Below are 18,670 nucleotides of genomic sequence, written 5' to 3'. Positions count from 1 at the left end.
TATATACTACCACATTTTGCGTCCAATGAGGCGTCCCAAGCCTTGACCCCCCTCTTGTGTAAGACCGAACACTAGCCACATTGCACATGACGCTCGTCCTTGTCTATCTCCTGGACAATGACCTCTCCACACTTCAATTCATAGCGCACGATTATCCTCAAGGGTCGCGCCTTAACCTTAGAAATCACCTCACTAGCAGCGCGAACAAACATCTTAGTCGTATTGACATCCTTGACATTACTGCGTTATGCTAACCTTCCAGCCGCTCGAATCACTATTTACTGCTTCTTGACCCCACTGTGGTAATTATCAACAGGAGCGACTTCCTTGACGCTCTCCCAAATCTGCTCAATGCCCTTGACCGCCTCGTCGCTAAGCTTACCTGCTTTCAAGCTCTTGGCAGTTTGGTCAGCCTGACTAACCTTGCTAGCACCGAAGATGACACCATCCTCATCGCCCTGAAGTGCGCTGTGGTATGCGACCCAGCGGTATGCTAGCTCCGCCTTAGTAACGCCCTCCTTCTCAGCGATCTCGTTCCACTTGACAAGCGCCTTGCGCATAGTCTCGTTATCGTAAAGCTTTCCGTACAGATTACCTAGGGCTTTGTCGTTGAAGCGTCCCGCGCCTGCATCAAGGTCTGAGGCAGTCTTTACGAGGAAACCACCAGCAAGTGGCGAGTAGGCATAGAAATGGATGCCGAGCTTGCGGAGGGTAGGGAAGAGCTGGGTCTCCAAGTGACGGGCAACAGGGTTATAATTGCCCTGGTATACTTGTGGCAGAGGGTAGCCCTTCGCCTTCGCGATGTCGTATACTTCCTGTACTTGCTCGGCTGAAAAGTTGCTGAGACCGAAACGGCGGAAAATGCCCTTCTTGTATGCCTCGTTCACACCCGCCAGGGTCTCCTCGAAGGGAACAGTCGTGTCTGGTGCATGGATGTAGAAGATATCAAATTGATCGATCTTGACGGTCTCGAGAGAGTCCTGGGTATCCTTGATCACACCTTCCTTTGAGACATTGCCAGGTTGTCCAAAGCCTCCCGCAAGCTTGGTGTCGATGACAAAGTCTTTGCGCTTCTCTAGCTGGCCAATGGCAACCTCTGACCCGGTGTAGATACGAGCAGAGTCAATGTTCTTAATGCCATTGGCGATCAGGACATCGACGAGTTCGGCGCGCAGTTCTGGTGTCTTGAAGTGGTTAGAGTCTGAAAGCGCAGCTCCCCCAAAGATTGTTTTAACCATGGTGAAGGCTGGCGAGTATCGATTCCAAATGTGTTTTTGTGTGGGTTATGTGAGAGATTTGAGGGTGTTGTAGGCTTTAATTTTGTTATAATTCTGATAGTGGGGACAGCACAGGCGATGATGTTGTTGATCCTGCTCGATGATGTAGTAGAAGAAGCCGCGGTCCAACTGCTGGTGATGTTTTCCCAACACCCACCTTTCTTCTACTTATATACATACTTGGACAGGCATCCCCGCAGCCAGCACCGTTCGCGTACTTTTCGGGGCGTAACAGCGTTCCCATTACAAATGCGTCTCAAACACTAATCATTCGTTGACACCTACAGCACAACGAGCAGCCACGACAAAGCTAGGTCCACTTATTCCCGCGTAACCCCTCCTCGGTACATATTGCACAATCGCCAACCATGGAAATCGACCACTCGTACGCGCACGGCGATATCATTAAGACCGATCACGTGCTATGTATGCACTTCTCACTCATCGTGGACGAATAAGAAACATGTCCATACGAAGCGAATGCGACAAAGTAAGCCTCAAGAATACGCAATAGCGATCTTACGGTTGGTGGCGCGAAGCCCAGACTAAGCCCTTTCTTGACTAGTGAACATCATGCAGCATTCGAGTAGTCCATAACGGCGGACGAATAGTAAACATGACCGCAAGGCAACCCGTCCTCATGCTCAGAGCAACGGACCATCACAGAACCATATAGAAAGTGTGATTATCATATCCTTCCATCTCTGCCCAGCATGCTTATCTTACAAAGAGTGCAAAACATTAAATGCACGACTCTAATGTTACATGCTCACTGCCACTGCTTACAACCCATTCAGGAATACCATGAGGACTACGTACACTGCATGGACTTTGTGGATGCCTATATTCGTAGCGAACTCTGGCCTTCTGAGATATCTGGATTGTTTGACTACCGTTCGGATCGGATCGGGGAGTGGACGGTCCGGTTAGATTGACCATATCCATCTGACCATACCCATCATGCTTGCCGCTTGGCAAACTCACTTGGGGGGAGGGTCTTTCAGTTCTGACACTCAGCCTTGTGAGGCGGGCCTACAAATGGACTGCGTCAAGCTAAAGAACAAAAAGAAAGCTGCACATGTTGCTGCATATGTATACAAGACTTACATTGGGCTAACGACAACGGGTGATCCATCGGGTTGCAAAAGATTAGACTAGCATCTCTCACAAAATCTAAAATAGTCTTCTTGGTCTTACCAGGACATGCACTATCCAAATTATACGATGCGACACGATGCCCAACCAGATTCATACTCTCTGCGAGCATCAAGATGGTCCAGAAGCCATCTCCGTCCAACCACCATCTGCTCTCCAAACTCCAGCTTTCGTGTAGTCGCCTCTTCCTCCACCTTTCAAGTATCCAAAGCGGAAATATTCGTTGACATTTTCCATGTGTCTAGTCCAAGTCCAGCTTTCCTCCATACGGTCAGCGTATTCATGGTACCTTTCCACATCGTTGACCAAGATACTTATCCCGTCATAAGGTTCGGGGAAAGGGAAGTGCCAATCGAAGGTGATATTCGATCTCAAATGATGAATGTTCAGGTTATTGTGAATGATTGGCGCAGTAATAATAGGGAGTAAGGTGCCCATAGGTGCGTCACCGCGAAGTGCACTAGGCGTCTCGAGGATGCTGGCGAAACCCCACCGTGCAGTGCCATTGATGAAGAGGCCGATCAAGATGCCTTGAAAGAGTAGAGATGGACGTGTTTGCATAGATGTACCAGGAACAAGTAGCAAGCCGAGGATATAGTGGTGGATGCGAACATTCATCTTTGGGATGGCAACAAGCGCAAGAATGCCCCCAACCAGAGCACCATAGATGGCGAGGTAGCGCGGCAGGCGACCCTCAACACGGAACGACCAGGCTTGTCCCAGGGCGATGGTGAACAAGATAAGGACGATAATGATCAGCGCTGGAATGGCACCTGGCTGGTTCTTGATGTCGTGTGGTGTGAGGCGCTCGATAGGAATCTTGTCGAATGTGTAGTTGTTTAAAGCGCCGATCCAACATCCTCCAAGCCAAAGGATGGTTTTCTCGACTTGTGCGTGGAGGCCTTGCAGTTGACGACGCACCGCAAATTGGTAGACGGCATACATGCAGAATGATGCCGGAAGAAAGCGCCCCAGGGCAATACTGATGATGGAGTAGTAGTCGGTAAGGTTTGGTGGGTCTGATGCAAGCGCAACGTGGAAGAAGACACCAAAGAAGATGGAGGAGAAAAAAACGGATGGCGATGTTGTGAACAAAGACAACAGGATGGTAAAAGTTAGCGACACGCCTAGCAGTGGCCACCGCAGGTCGCGACATTTGGCTTGCGTACCAGACAGGAAGGAGAAAGACCGTGGGAAATAAGAGTCAAAGCCAATACTCTTGATATGCCTCCTGTTCACGCTGGGGTACTCGTTCTTCTCACCAACCTGCGCAACAACTCCGCAACCACCGGACGCGTCGTTTATAAAACCAGCATGAATAGCCGCTCCGCAGATGAAAGAATCAGCACGGTAGTATGTGTTTTCCAGTGTCTCTTCCTCGTCGGTGGGTCCACCAATAACGAGTTGACGGTAGTTTACGTTCTTGTCACCAACAGCATGTGGATTCAGCAATTGCTCGCGCCTACAGTTTGCCGGGCAACGGAACGGCATGGTGCTGTTCTCAAAGGGCCGGCAGAGGTCCCCATTCAGCCCACAACCATTGCCATCGCTCCAAAAGCGATCTGTACACCGTATGCGCACTGGGCTTCCGTATCCCGGTATGTCTGCTGCGAACGCGCTACGATGCAGGACCAATCCAAAAGTGAGGAGCCAGCAGAAGTAGAAAAAGACTAGCAGAGCAATCTTCTGTCTTCGTTCTGGGAAGTAATTGTTCAACAACTGGATCGGCGCAGTCTGTATCTTGGAAAAAAAAGGGTGTATCTTCCACGGTCGTGGTGGCTGAGGACCCTTGACCCATACAACAACATTGTTCCATATACGTTGCAACCGCGGTGGAATATATTTATTGGCGTAGTAGGGCTCTTGCGGGCTATAGTACTCCTCGCCGGATGTCTCGGAGTTGGCGGGTACGTCGGCAGGGTCGGCAGAAGCAGTGTTCGCAGTCTCGTCGTCGCGATATGCCTGGGGAGGCGCGCCCTCATCGTCAAGGCTTTCTCGTGGCTCCATGTCGTAGAGGGACGCCAGCTCGTGGCGCGAACGCGTTGGGGACGACACTTTGGTAGCGAATGGGATGACGATGCGCCGAGGCTTGACGGATGCTTATCGATAGGAATAGGCGGAACGACGCAAGATGATGAATGTCTGGTTGACTAGAGAGAAGCAAGATGGCTATGCATGAGCTTAGGTGAAGGGAAGTCTGAAAGAGCTGAGGCAAAAGTATAGCTGCAAGGAAAGAGCTCTGGGGAGCTTCGGGACCTGCATGATGCGGGCCTGTGGAGTTCCCACGTTCCGACTTCACGGCGCTAACACGCTAGTCGGCTCTCAAGTACGAGGTATTGGGTGTCCGCGGCACAGGCAAAGAAAGTATCGTGTTGTACGTGTCTACGGAGCTGGGGATATGGCGACTGGCATGGTCTTGAGTAGCTGCAGATAGCTTCCCCAGATGCTGCTGCCACGCGTGGCTCAACGTGGCTCACCATGGCTCAACGCGGTCTAGGCGGCTTCCCGTTTGGTGATGAGGTCACTGTTAGCTGGCATTTCTAATCAGCGCCCTTATCGGGCCCTCGGACCATTTGCTACGGGTGGCCGAGCGTCTCCATCTTTGTTAATTGCCTTTCACCTCTTTGGACTTGATTGTTTTTACAGATTCGAGAAAGTTGTTGTTGCCTTTGACGCTCCTAGACAAATTTACCGAAAAACACTGGATTCGGCAACTTTCCCATCATGGCGCCGTACAGCTCTGATCCTAACTCTTTCCCCGAGCCAGTGGATCTCACCCACTTCCTGTCCAGGAGCACCAAAGCGCGCGAGGCTTCCTCAATCAAGCAATTTTACAAGTACTTCCAGATTCCTGGCATTGCCCAGTTGGCCGGAGGTATGCGCGCTTACACACGTTTGTTTTGCCACTAATCGCTTACCCATCGCAGGCCTGCCCAACGACCACTACTTCCCATACGACACGCTCGAGGCCAAGGTCGCACACCCGAACCGATGGCAGCCAACACCAAACAAGCCCGTCGACCCGCCCGCCGAAGACCCTCCGTCCGCCCAATTGAAGAAGACGTCCATCTCAGAGCGTAAAGAGAAGGAGCCACCCGCGTCGCGACTTGTTGTGCCCAAGTACTCCAACGTGCAAGATCCCCTTCGCATGATTGATCTCAAGTCCGCACTACAATATGGCCAGGCATTGGGATACCCTGCTTTGTACCAGTTCATCCGACAGTTCACGAGGGAGAACCTACATCCATTCGTGCCATACAAGAACGGACCTGAGGTCATCTTGACCTGCGGCTCTACCGATGGTTTTTCCAAAACACTGACCGCGCTCAGCAACGAATGGTCAGCTGATCATGACCCTGTAGATGAGAGGCCGGGTCTGTTGTGCGAAACCTACTGCTACATGAACGCTATCCAGACCGCTCGGCCGCGCGGCTTCAACATTGCCCCCGTAGCTATCGACGATGAGGGCATGATGGCGCACGGCGAAGGAGGTCTGGAGGACGTTTTGGAGAACTGGGACTTCTCAAAGGGCCGCCGACCGCACATCATGTACACTGTGACTATTGGACAGAACCCTACATCAGGCACTCTGTCTGTACAAAGAAGAACCGAAATCTACGCCCTTTGCGTCAAGTACGATGTCATTATCGTCGAAGACGACCCATACTGGTACCTACAGTATCCATCATCATCGCCCAGCAGCGTTCCTCCAAAGCCCACCAAGTCTTCCGGGTTCGAATTTCTCGACAGTCTGATTCCTTCATATCTCAGCGTAGACTACCAAGGCCGTGTCGTACGTCTCGACACATTCTCCAAGACTGTAGCTCCAGGATGCCGTCTTGGTTGGATCACCGCACAACCCGCGCTTGTAGAACGTCTCCTTCGCATCACCGAGACTTCGACTCAGCAACCCTCTGGTTTCGTCCAGTCTATGATTGCAGAATTGCTCATGGGCCCTCAGTCATCAAATGACCCTGGAAAAGGTGGCGCCGCCGATGGCAGTGGCTGGAAAGTCGACGGATGGGTGCGCTGGCTGGAAGGTCTTAGGGGAAACTATGAGCGTCGCATGTCGGCTATGTGCGACACACTCAGCGCTGGCAAGGAAGTCGTCAAGGCTGGGCGCCGAAGGAGCCTCGTTGATGTCGTAGACGAAGAAGAGGACTGGGCTGTGGTCGAGAAGACCAACATATACTCATTTGTTCGTCCTCTCGGCGGCATGTTTGTCTGGGTACGATTCGACTTTTCGTCTCACCCACTCGCCAAGCAAGTACCTGCCGGTCGTCTTTCCAAGGCCCTTTGGGTGTTCTGGACGTCGAAGCCATATCTGTGCCTCGTAGCACCAGGTACCATGTTCGCAGCCAACCAGGAAATCAGAGATAACGACAGCTTCAACTGCTTCAGGTTGTGCTTCGCTGCTTGCCCCACGGAAGATGTCGATGATATCAGCAAGAGATTTGTAGATGGTGCACAAGCATTCTGGAGGATCAAGAGCAAGAGCAAGATTGATAAATTACTGGAGGACGAGGAGACCGCCATCGCGGGTGTAGACCACGTTGCGGGTATGGCCGTGCTAACGGGGATGTGTTGATGATTTACGAGTAATCCCAGTAATACATAGTTTTCGGACGCCAACAGACATTTTGAGTTCATGGCAGGTGTTTCAGGCCATGCCACGTGCTGAGCGGATACAGGCACAAAGCAAATGATGATTGCGTCTTGCGGAGTAGCTACCGTCCCCGACCCTCTGGAACTAGTGCATCTATCTCCCGCGTTTCGCGCTGCTTGAGCGACTAACAAGAGCATGGATTATCGTGGTTAAGAACTCGAAACTAACGCGGCTGGTTTTCTCAGTGGGCCCAGACAGTAACAGACCAAAGTCAATATTGATTAAGTATTATGTACGCCAGAATGATGGAGGAGGCGCGCTATGCTCTCCTATCACTCGCTATCTACTTGGAAGCCTTGGCATCAGCAAGGATGGCGTCTGACGCCTTCTCCGCCAGCATGTAGAGGGGAAGGGCGAGGTAAGTACCAGGGATCTTGGGGAAAGAGGAAGCATCAACGATACGAAGACCATCAACACCACGGACCTTGAAGTTGGTGTCGAGAACAGCATTCGGGTCGTCGTCAGAGCCAATGGGGCAGGTGCAAGAAGCATGGTGGCCCCAGGACTCGTACTTGGCGAACTCCTTCCACTGTGCGTCGGTCTGAACTTGCTTTCCGGGCCAAACCTCAGTGAACTTTCCATCGAGAGGGATGAGGTCTTGGAAGACCTTGCGGCCGTACTTCATTCCCTCAACAAGGGCATCAAGATCCTCGTCACCGCCAACATCGAAGTTGCGCTTGCGAATCTCGGGAACATCTTGGGGATCAGCGCTGCGGAGCGTGACAGTACCAGCGTTGTTGCGCGATTCGGCCTTGAGAGTGAGCCAAGTCCAGGCGTCACGGCCGGCAGTAGCGTTGGCGAAGAAGTTGGGGTAGTAACCGTTGAAGTACGCGGGCCAACCAGCGACGAAAAGATCAGCGTTGCCGTGAATAGAGTTGCTGGCCTTCTTTGTGATGGCAAGAGCAATACCGTTGGTAGCGTAAACTCCCTTTCCGATTCCGAGCTTACCAGTCTCCCACTTCTCGAGGCAAGGGTCGTAGTCGCCTTCGAGGAATGTGCAGCCGTTCAGAAGAGAGATCTTGCTGGGTGCCTGGCCGATGACGGGGATTTCGTAGCGATCCTGGAGGTTCGTGCCGACACCTGGGAGATCTTTGACAACATTGATGCCGAACTTCTCGAGCTCAGCCTTAGGACCAACACCGGAGAGCTTCATGATCTGCGGGGTGTTGAAAGCACCAGCGGACAGAATGACCTCGCGAGTGGCCTTGACGGAACCCTTTGTTCCCTTGCCAGAAGCAGATCCAGACTGACGCCTTGGGTCAGCGCCATAGAGAGACTTTCCTGTCAAGAAGCTGACGCCAGTAGCCTTGGGCTTCGCACCAGACTGGTCAAAGTCGACGTTGGTGACGAGGGTGTTGAGTTGGATGTCGAGATGGTACTTTCGGCTTCCATCACTGTTCTTGGCATCCATGACCTGGTGAAGGAAGTCAACAGGGCCAGCACGCTTGTACTCTGGAATCTTCATGGCGAGAGGAACCTGCCACATGCCCTCGGCGGAATCACGGTTGGGGCCAGGGTTGTTGATGTCGCGAAGGAGAACCTGGCCAAGACCAGTAACGGTGGTAAGGAGTCCTGAGAGGAGGCTCTTTCCCATACCCGTGGCAGCAGCCAGAACGAGGGAAATGACCTTGAGGTCCTGAACAATCAAGGTCAGGTCAGTCAGAGAGGTCTCGAGCCAGCCTGAGAATCCGTGTCCAACAACGCTGTTGGGCAGGTAGCGCGCCTTCTCCAGACGTTGGTAGTACTTGCGCATCTTGCTTGGTGCCCAGGAATCATCGCCGGTGATAGCCTGGATGCCGCTCCAGTCACTGTCGTATGGGTATACAGTGATAAGGGCGTTGTGAACAGTGCAGCCTCCAAGAGAGCCAACACGCGGGTACAGAATACCCAGGGGTTTGGCACCAGCAGGAGGGTTAGGGCCTGTGTAGCGAGTGCCATCAGCAAGCTCATATGTAAGCTTGGTGTCCTTCTTCATCTCCGCTTCGTCGTCGAAGTGCTTGACGAAGTAGTCCCATCGCATCGGCTCGTATTCGGCGGCAACAGAGTGCAAGACAGGCACGTTGTATTGAGTAGTGTTGGTCTGGTCGTCACCAGCTTCAAGAAGGAGGACCTTGTGACCATTGAGAGCCAGTCTGGCTGCGAGAGGTGCACCGCCAGCACCAGAGCCGACAATGACATATTCGTAATCCTCAAGAGTGGTGGTATTGGTAGCACTCACAGCACGCTTGACATTCAGTCCGCGGTAAGGAGTGTGTTCCGCGCCATCGATGATGTTTGCGGCAGTGAAGTTGGTGAGTAAAGAGAGGACGGCAAGAGCCTTCAGGACAATCATGGTGACAGTATTAGAGATGGTAATAATAAGGCCGGGAGAAGAGTAATACACAAAAGCGAGAGACAGAACGCCTGGGCGTGAACGAGTGTGGAGTGTAAGGAACGAGGGCTTCCCTGTGAAGACTTATACTCCCATGTGCATATGTCAGCCTCGAGCAACCATCACGAAACGCCACTGGTGGTTGCTGTACACGTACTAATGATTAGGATCGTCGACCGTCTACCCCTTTGGTCCTGGACATTTTACGAATGCGACCTACGGCTAATCCTACCCCAACAACTTTGTCCGTTCTTACCAGATCCAGATGGTAGTACGCACCGTGCGCTAGTGGATCCCGCGAGGATGGTAAGAATGCTCTCCACGTCGGGCCGCATCCCTGTCCGCACTGATAAATGCTGGGCGGTCGAGTCAGGATAGTACAAAAATTCTCCTAGCTGCAGTCGAGAGAGATTGAGCGGGGAGATTGAGGCGTTGTTTGAAGCTAGACTGTATCTTGAGCCTTGGACGCCTTGCGATTCGGCCCGACGGCAGTTGGCGCAAACTTAACGTTCGTGGGCAGGCAACTCCCGCGAGATGCGTGAACTTTGCGAGCAAATGCTACAGGTAAGTTGAAACATGACTGCTTTCTAGCTTACAGTCGTCCTGTAGTTAAGGTTGCATTGCATCCCAGGCGAATACTTATTGACAGTCGCGGCTTGCACAATGCATTGTCCAGATTTGGGCCTCCCTTGGTCATCAAAAAAGTCAACTTCAACGACGATCGCGGCAACCCGGCTAAAACGCTGACTATTCTTCACCATCCCCGACGGTCTCCTTCCAGCCTCGCTCCTGGCTTCAACTACCCAATGTACGAATCAGCAACGTCATCAAAAAGCTCCGACGTGAAGTCAGGTATCCACCCAAAATTTCGACGACTAAGTCGATCAAGGGCTATATCACGACCAGCAGAAGACGTTGAGAATGGTACGTATCTACCGATCGTAACCCTTGCATCCCTCCACTATGCACGTGCAACATCGACTTGGCAAACCAAGTGGATCCCCAGAGGGTCCTAGGGTCTCTATCACCAACGTCTCTCAGCGTCTACGGTTCCGCAGAACACCGGAAGCATCCGCGAGCACTGCATAAGCATGGCCTGATTTCTCAAGATACTGTAGAGGATCTCCAGGGGCGTTCTGCAAGGTCACATCAAGGTCACAGGTGCCGAGAAACAACTCCTCAATAGGTTCATCGAATGTAGCAAAGCGCGGCATGTACAGACCCTGGCTTCGTGAACCAGGCTCGTAGGCGGTTGTTCCCCGATTCGATACGACACTCGAGCGACCCTTGCACACCAACATTCGGTGCCTTTCAAACCTGGCCTTCCAAGTTCTCCTCCACGGATCCATATTTCGGTATGATTGCCCCTTGGCCCGAGTGAAGTTCGCTCAAGTTGGCACATTTTGTGTTATCGCAACTCCACCAGTGTTCTGTGCAGTCCAAATGCTTAAGGCGTACATAACCCACTACCTCCATGACCTTGAGACCTAGCGCAAGCTGAAACATTATACCATCCTTCTTTCTCCGTTTACCATTATTGTCTTCGATTTTGCGAAGCCCGTATAGGACATTTCCAAATGCGGTTAAACATTCTGCTAGCATTTCTTGCGGCCTTTGTGGCTGCCGTTCAAGCTCAGAATGCGCTTGAGGCTTTGGCATCACGTATGCCCAAGTGCGCTGTACGTTGCTGTTACAATAGCCAGTCATCAATCGCGGATCTGACTTGTTTGTATAGCTAGCATGTTTTATGGAAGAGCTTCCCAAGTCTACCTGTGCGACGAACCTCACTTCAGAGTGCTTGTGTACCAATGACGCGCTCAATGCTGCAGTGGCCGTCTGCTCGCAGAAGACATGCACTATATACGAGCTCATGCGTAAGTCATCCTGTCCATTTAAGATCTGTATATTGAGAGACTGACATCGATAACAGAGACGAAGAATGTGAGCAACCAGGGCTGCGGAGTGCCTGTTCGTTACAAAGGCAATACGTTCCTTGCTGCTGGCTATGCTGGATGTATCTTGGCCATAGTAGCCTTCGTCCTAAGGATGTTTGCGAGTATAGGCAAAAATGGCCGCCAGGTATCATGGGATGACCTCACAATGGGAGTCGTGCTCTGTCTTGCCATACCTCCGGCCGTATTTGGTCACTTCTGTAAGACCTTTCGTCTTCTGTGATTATCTGACAATCACTTACAACACCTCAGTGGTCGAGAACGGTCTTGGACGGGATATATGGACGTTGAAAGATTACCAGATCACCAACGTCCTGTACTATTACTTCCTGGGAGAGATATTCTACGTGACCGGTTTAGGTATATCCAAGATCTCTATCCTCTTCTTCTACCTTCGCGTCTTTCCGGCAAAGAGCTTTCGGGTCCTTACGTACAGCGTGATGGCTGTATGTGCGCTATATACGGTCGCTTTCTTCGTCGCAACTCTTATCCAATGTCGACCCATCAGTATGGCCTGGACCCAGTGGGATGGACTACACGAAGGCACATGCAACGACATTCATCTACAAGGTTGGATCGCGGCTGCTATCAACATCTTCTTGGATGCTGTAGTAATGGCGCTCCCAATGAAACACCTGGCAGGGCTAAACATGAGTCTGAAGAAGAAGCTCATGGTCATGGCCATGTTTGGTGTTGGTATCTTCGTCATTATAATCTCGGTCATCCGTCTAGAATCGCTCATTCACTTCTCGAACACGCAAAACATCACCTGGGATTACGTGGACGCCGGTTTGTGGAGTCTTATCGAGATCGATGTTTCGATCATCTGCGGATGCATGCCGGCTCATCGAATGTTGATTGCCAAGTTCTGGCCAAAGATAACATCGACATTCGCGTCAAGCAGGAACACCTCGACTAAAGACACTTCGAATAGCAAAGGATCAAAGTTCAGCACCAATAACAGCACGACTGGCGGTCAGGAGAAATCAGTACGTCTCTCCATCAAACCTAAAGCAGGAGACGAAGGCCAATTTATCCCGTTAGACGATATGGACGACAACAGTGACCGGGCCCATTTGACAAGGGCGCAACATCGCGAAAGAGACTCTGGTGGCTGGATCATACAGACTCATGAAGTGGAAGTAAGTCACAGGAATGCTTCGGTGGTGACTCAGAACGCCACTGATGGAAAAACGCAGGAATGGGGGAAGCCGCCCACGACGGGAGTGGAACATGTTTGATATCTTGCTATGTTCTCGATCAAGGTATAGACGGAGTACAGGCGTCTGGACCAAGCATATGCTACGAACGGTGGTTAAATTCTTTTGTAAATAATATACCCAATTGTTACTTGTCTTCACTACTCGCACCGTTCCCGTACACACACGTGTTAGCCACGAGCACTGAAATATTTGGTATATAACAAGTACATCGTACATGATACTCTTTTTCGAACAACACGTACATGAGTCAGGACAGCCTGGGTTTGGAATCGTTTTCTAATCTGGCGCCGAAGTCGGACGGAATCATGACTGCATGCGTACGCAATGGGTGGGGGGTACCTGCTATCGTAGCCAGGCACTTGTAAAGCAGTGAGAAGCTTGTACGCGGGGGAAGGAACATAATCCTAGTAAGGGGCCCGCAGTGTAACTACGGCAAGGATCAACCTTTCCAACGGCACAGTTGGCCTAGGTGCGTCCCACATTGACAGCAAGGATTTTCGCCACTTATCTTTTACGATTTGGTTACTTCGGTGCTTCTCGAAGATGTCGGGTGGGTCTTCAAGGTTTCGTGGTTGAAGAATTATTCGGGATCTCTGTCAAGGCGTCCAGGGTCTGCATGTGGCACGTAATTTCCTGATAACCCCAAAAAATGAGAGTCGTAATTCAAGACGTTATGCAAAAGCGCGGTATGCGATGGTATCAGCCTTGATTTGAAAGCGTTGAGTGAGCGGGAACGGACCGTGCGAGGAGAGTGACAGTTTCGGCTTTCTGTATCCGGACACGGTTGGACCTTGCTGAACGGACCGTTTAGTCGGACCTATGCAGCGTGGCAGTACCGACCCCACCAGTGTTGTCGATCTGCCTACTCTTCCTTCCTTCGAGCCCTTCCTCCGGTGAGCTTTGTTTCAGATCACGTATCTGGAATCGTCAGCTATGCTCCTTTTCAACATTCCGAAGTGTCCGCTGCGGATCTACTCGTCTAGCCTCCTATGAGTCTCGTACCTGGCATAAGCGGAGCAGGAGTCATTGGCATCTTCCGTGCCACGGCTGTTGGTGGCTTTCCCCTACGTATTCTCTGGGTCGTTAAATGAGGATAGACGTTGCCTCACTCCTTGACCAGAGAAAGAGGCTAGTCCTTCACCTGTCAGATATTCCCCGACCCAATCGGGGACCTGCCTATACTCTGTGTGGTTCGTCCACTTTCAGCAGTTCGTCCGCGCCTCACCGCCTGGGCAGACACCCATGCAGTTCTCATGGTGCTCGTAAGGCTCATCATGTAATTACCATTTACTCACCTCTCTTTGGTTGTTCGTTGTTTGCCTCGCAGTCGCTCTTTTCTCACCATTCCACTCACTATGAAGTTCTCGTTTTCTCTTCTTACCCTCTTTTCGGGCAACATTCTTGTCAATGCCTTTCCTGCTCTTAACCCGAGTCACCTTGAAGGCCTCACACCAGAAAAGCTAGATGCAGCTATTCGATCCGTTAACGAGTTGAAGCAATCCAAGAGGTTCCTTGTAGACGTCAACAAACCCATCGATATCACCGGTAAACACGCTTTCCAGGCTCCCAAGGGTAAAGACCAGCGTGGACCTTGCCCTGGACTCAATGCTTTGGCCAACCATGGATACATTTCCCGCGATGGTGTTACTAGCTTTGTAGAGGTTGTTGCTGCCATCAACCAAGTGATGGGCATGGGTACAGAGCTCGCACTCGTACTCGGTATTATGGGTACAGTCTGGACAGGAAACCCACTTTCATTGGATCCGGGCTTCTCCATTGGAGGTCCAGCTATTGGCCCAGACAACATCCTGGGAAATCTTCTTGGCCTTCTTGGTACGTCAAATCATCCTACATTGCTTCAGACTCCCCCATGCTTACTGTTTGATAGGCGATCCACGGGGACTTCAAGGTTCGCACAACTGGATCGAGTCTGACTCATCTCTCACGCGCGATGACCTTTACGTTACGGGTGATGCATGGACAATGAATATGACTCTGTTCCGCGATATCCATGATCGTGCCGACGAAAATGGTGTCATCTCTATGGATTTGCTGGCCGACCAGGCTGCCCGCCGCTGGGAGTACAGCGTCTCACACAATCCAAACTTCTACTATGGTCCTGTTACCGGAATGGTAAGCCGCAACGCCGGTTACTTTTTCCTTGGCCGGCTGCTGTCAAACCACACGGCCGAACACCCCGATGGTATTCTCACTCAAGAGGTCTTCCGTAAATTCTTTGGCGTCTACGAGGGAAACAATGGAACGTTTGAGTACCGCAAAGGCCACGAAACCATCCCTGAAAACTGGTACCGCAAGCCGGTAGAATATGGCCTTGTTCCTCTCAATCTCGACATTGTAAGCTGGGTCATGAAGCACCCGGTCCTTGGCAGGTACGTGAAGCATTTCAATCACTATTTCCTCTGGGTGTTAGCGTCAGTACTGACAACTCTTTGCAGCATCGGCGGCAACACCGGCACTGTAAACTCATTCACTGGTGTCGATCTCGGTAACGTTACGGGTGGCGTGATAAACGTGACTTCCTTGCTCGAAAACAACAACCTCCTCTGTTTCGTGTTTGAGGTGCTCAAGACATTCTTGCCCAATTCGCTCTCTGGCTTACTGGCCACCCTTGAAGTCCCGATCAAATTGGTAACCGATACCCTTGCCGCGCCGCTTCTGGATCTTGCATGTCCCGCGTGGAAGGATTTGACAGAGGGTGGCGAGCCGCTATGGGATTCTCTTCAGAAGAACTTCCCTGGAGCTCTCAAAGCTGGGTCCAGTCTTTGAGTCAAGCGGTGAATAGATAATGCAGCTTGCGGCTTACTGTAGTAATCAATAATCTTTACCATACCCTATACGGGAAAACGCGCTCTGAGTCCATCGTGATGTCTTGTAGAATGTGAGCTGTATATGTGCATCGCGTTGAGATACTGTACTCTAGAAGATGCGCAGGACGGCAATGCTTCCGCGACTGAGAATCGTCTGACGGCTCATGGTCGGTCTTGCAGGCCTCGCTGGCACTTGTTTGCGTTCGCCAGATATAGTGTGTTGTGGTATCTCTGGCCTGGGAATAGCAACTTGCAGTCGCACACGGCTGACATCGGTAGTTTGTGTGATGGTCAGCATTGTGCAAGAGTACTGTAGAACGTAGGGTGGCTACAGAAACTACGTAGGTGGCGCTACGCGTTCGCGTCACGTCGCGTCAGGATAAGCCTAACCAAGTATAGACTAACTCATATGTCGCAAACATATTTGGGTAGTACTACCTAGGCACAAACGCTTAATTTTGGAAGATGCGACGAGAGGGCTGCTTGTTCCTGTGTTAGATTGACAAAAAGAGACGCAACTGTAGGTGTATATAGGTATTTCACAGCTTTTTGAACCGAGTTTCATTCCCCCTTCATCGGCGCATTATGCAAAAGTTCTATCTGAGATGGGAGGTACCTAGGTATTCCTAGATACATAATAATTGAAACAAGAGCATGTCTTTGGGATGAGATGTCTGGACTAGACAAGCGACATCCGGCTGCGGGTATGGCCACGAATGCAGCTCTATATTCTGAACAGTGCATTACGACAGTGCCAGGATATCAAGGTGTTGGCGTTGGATAGTGTTCACAATGGCCCTTTATACCTGAGTACATAAAATCAACTGAGCTCACAGCTAAGCATACATTTGCATAGTTTTCCGATGCTTCACTCGTCGATATAGTGATAGTCAGTCTACCTTTGCTTGAAAGTAGGTAGTGTTGTCAAACAATCGCTTTTAAGATTACGTGAAGTTCCCTGTTGTATACGCAACTCTCAACTCGCCAAACCAACTCGAACTGTAAGCTGGTGTTCTACCACATTCAAAGGTCAAAAAATGAGTAACAACATTGATACGCGCAAGATCAAGTCGACTTTAACATACCATGATGCCGTCGCAAAAGGGGAACGTCTACTCAACCTTACTGTCGCGGATGTCACCAACGGCCCGTCCCAAAGCCAATTTCAAGACTGTGGAGATCTGGAAGAATGGGGCTGGGGTACGTTTACTATTGCTTCCACCGGATCCTACCCCAGTGGCGATCTAATTCAGGCCTTGAGCACCAACCCAACATCATTTGCTTCCAATGCCCTCACAGTAGGTAAGCTTACGTTGCATGAGGACACCGTTACAGTGGATGGCAAGACCTATCCAGCTACAATGGGGCAGATTCAGAGCGTGTTCAACGCAAAAGCCGGCATTTTACTAGCGGAATGCAATACGACACCAATGGCGATGATGAACCCATCTACGAATACAGATCTAGAGACGCTGACAGCCGGTCTGCCGAAGCTACGGTATTGGTCCGATGTCGCGTTTCTGCAATGGAAGTCACTGGCGCCACCTACCGAGCAAGCTCCGATACCAGAGCTGAAGATTGTGGTGAGATACGCGATCCTCAACCTCGATACTCGGGCAGTGTGCAACACTATACTTGCTTCTCTCCGCAGACAGCGACAAGAGAAAGCGAAGCCGGGGGTTTCGTATGATAACTGGTCTCCGAGATGGCCAGGAACAACCTTCCCGATAGCCTCTGAAGAAGCCAAAGCCTTGTGTGGGACTCCAAATGGAACTGGCGTGCTGTGGCTGCTTGCTCAACACAAGGTAGGACTGGGTTGCAAGACTGTCGATAAGGTGACGATGTTTTATCGGGATGAAAATGCCATGGGAATGAGTGGAGTGCCAACGTTGATCTTCTACGTCAAAGACGTTGCAGAAAATTCTGACATAGAAAGGGTAAAGAATATGGTCGCAAGTGGTGGTTTGGAGAGTTAGAGAAGAATACTTTTGGCTGCTAGTCTCGTGAACTTTGGGTCTACATTAAAACCTTGGTAAAAGCGTCACCGAGGCCTCTTTCCACAAGCCACTCTTCGATCGCCTTCATATCCCCTCTGTTCGCTCTTTGACCGCGTCTTTCACCAACCGTATCTGTAATTTCGGTCATGTCTGGAAACACCCTCTTCTCGCACTCTTCTCGATGACGCTCGCTAACCTTCTTGTGATGTGCGGGTATATCGCCCCAGCTTTCCGTCTTGATAAATTTCATGTAGTCATCGATGCTTTGCGACCCACCTTCGACGCAGAGTAGACCGGGTTTGCCAGCATAGAGGAAGCCGGTTAGCTGGTAGGACGGCGCGTACTTGATGAAGTCGTCGCGCTTGGAACGCGTACTGATCGACGGAAAATAGAACCACACTCTTACCAGCGGTCCGGAGTCCACGGTATCGGTGTCTAGGGTCATATCCTTCGTCTCGATATTCACGAGGTATTCGACTGCCGCTTCTCGAATGAACTCAATGGTACCCAATAGGTCTTCATCTTCCGGAATATCCGCTGTCAACTGTGAGGTCGCGGCTTTGCTCATCCAATTCGGTTGTTGCACGCGAACTTTAACCGATGGTGATTCAGAAGGCGCAACGTTCCCACTATACGCAAACGGTACTCCGATGTCTAAGCGCAACGACTTCGAATCTGGAGCAGCTTCTTCGGCAATTGTGATCGGCAGATCAAGGAAGAGCGAGATACTTGGAGTCAGTTTGACAGCGGTTCTAGACCTGACATCATCGGTGTCGCGCAAGATATCTAGTATTCCTTGAGAATTTTCATCGAAAGTAATTTCTTCAGGGTACATAGCCAGCAAAAGGTCGACCTGGCCAATTTGAAGCTCCACCAGATCGGGTGGTAGGATTTGCCATTGTTGCGCATTTATCATCATAATGCGATGTATCTGGATAGAGATTGGACTTGTTGGTAGATGGTGGGATGTGAGCTGCAAGAGACGCAGAGGTTTGGCGCACACTCGCTGAGTAGAGCGAGGTCGGCGTCAATTTTTGGCCGCCCCCAGCCACACATAAAGCCACAAGCGTCGCGACAGCAAGAGACATATAAGACGTAATTACCAAGCATATGCCCATTATACTGCATACCTCGAGCTCAATAACATTATCAATCATTTTGGCTTTCATCTAGCTATTTTGTACTTGCGCACTGGAAATAT

General features: G+C 50.9%; 9 protein-coding genes across 9 annotated transcripts; 4 read left to right on the top strand and 5 right to left on the bottom strand.

Annotated features, from left to right (window-relative positions):
* Window positions 1-278: 278 nt before the first annotated feature.
* On the bottom strand, window positions 279-1,238 carry AA0111_g11034 (hypothetical protein; the record flags this gene model as incomplete). The annotated part of the gene is made up of 1 exon (XM_028644854.1): window positions 279-1,238. One exon carries the CDS (start codon window positions 1,236-1,238, stop codon window positions 279-281), a length of 960 nt encoding a protein of 319 aa, XP_028501390.1.
* A 1,305-nt stretch (window positions 1,239-2,543) lies between these two features.
* On the bottom strand, window positions 2,544-4,439 carry AA0111_g11033 (hypothetical protein; the record flags this gene model as incomplete). The annotated part of the gene is made up of 1 exon (XM_028644853.1): window positions 2,544-4,439. The coding sequence occupies one exon, from the start codon at window positions 4,437-4,439 to the stop codon at window positions 2,544-2,546; it is 1,896 nt and encodes a 631-aa protein (XP_028501393.1).
* Window positions 4,440-5,156: 717 nt separating this feature from the next.
* On the top strand, window positions 5,157-7,020 carry AA0111_g11032 (hypothetical protein; the record flags this gene model as incomplete). The annotated part of the gene is made up of 2 exons (XM_028644852.1): window positions 5,157-5,307; window positions 5,360-7,020. 2 exons carry the CDS (start codon window positions 5,157-5,159, stop codon window positions 7,018-7,020), a joined length of 1,812 nt encoding a protein of 603 aa, XP_028501392.1.
* A 361-nt stretch (window positions 7,021-7,381) lies between these two features.
* On the bottom strand, window positions 7,382-9,430 carry AA0111_g11031 (hypothetical protein; the record flags this gene model as incomplete). Its single annotated transcript, XM_028644851.1, has 1 exon — window positions 7,382-9,430. The coding sequence occupies one exon, from the start codon at window positions 9,428-9,430 to the stop codon at window positions 7,382-7,384; it is 2,049 nt and encodes a 682-aa protein (XP_028501391.1).
* Window positions 9,431-10,506: 1,076 nt separating this feature from the next.
* AA0111_g11030 (hypothetical protein) lies at window positions 10,507-10,683 on the bottom strand (the record flags this gene model as incomplete). Its single annotated transcript, XM_028644850.1, has 1 exon — window positions 10,507-10,683. One exon carries the CDS (start codon window positions 10,681-10,683, stop codon window positions 10,507-10,509), a length of 177 nt encoding a protein of 58 aa, XP_028501371.1.
* Window positions 10,684-11,046: 363 nt separating this feature from the next.
* Window positions 11,047-12,662, top strand: AA0111_g11029 (hypothetical protein; the record flags this gene model as incomplete). The annotated part of the gene is made up of 4 exons (XM_028644848.1): window positions 11,047-11,148; window positions 11,205-11,343; window positions 11,400-11,621; window positions 11,674-12,662. The coding sequence occupies 4 exons, from the start codon at window positions 11,047-11,049 to the stop codon at window positions 12,660-12,662; spliced, it is 1,452 nt and encodes a 483-aa protein (XP_028501432.1).
* A 1,337-nt stretch (window positions 12,663-13,999) lies between these two features.
* AA0111_g11028 (hypothetical protein) lies at window positions 14,000-15,431 on the top strand (the record flags this gene model as incomplete). The annotated part of the gene is made up of 3 exons (XM_028644847.1): window positions 14,000-14,477; window positions 14,533-15,034; window positions 15,101-15,431. The coding sequence occupies 3 exons, from the start codon at window positions 14,000-14,002 to the stop codon at window positions 15,429-15,431; spliced, it is 1,311 nt and encodes a 436-aa protein (XP_028501433.1).
* A 1,078-nt stretch (window positions 15,432-16,509) lies between these two features.
* AA0111_g11027 (hypothetical protein) lies at window positions 16,510-17,448 on the top strand (the record flags this gene model as incomplete). The annotated part of the gene is made up of 1 exon (XM_028644846.1): window positions 16,510-17,448. The coding sequence occupies one exon, from the start codon at window positions 16,510-16,512 to the stop codon at window positions 17,446-17,448; it is 939 nt and encodes a 312-aa protein (XP_028501428.1).
* Window positions 17,449-17,488: 40 nt separating this feature from the next.
* Window positions 17,489-18,388, bottom strand: AA0111_g11026 (hypothetical protein; the record flags this gene model as incomplete). Its single annotated transcript, XM_028644845.1, has 1 exon — window positions 17,489-18,388. One exon carries the CDS (start codon window positions 18,386-18,388, stop codon window positions 17,489-17,491), a length of 900 nt encoding a protein of 299 aa, XP_028501429.1.
* Window positions 18,389-18,670: the final 282 nt, after the last annotated feature.

The sequence above is a fragment of the Alternaria arborescens genome (genome assembly GCF_004154835.1).
Source record: "Alternaria arborescens strain FERA 675 chromosome Unknown contig_42, whole genome shotgun sequence".
NCBI lineage: Eukaryota > Fungi > Ascomycota > Dothideomycetes > Pleosporales > Pleosporaceae > Alternaria > Alternaria arborescens.
This window is presented reverse-complemented; position numbering and strand designations above follow the sequence as displayed.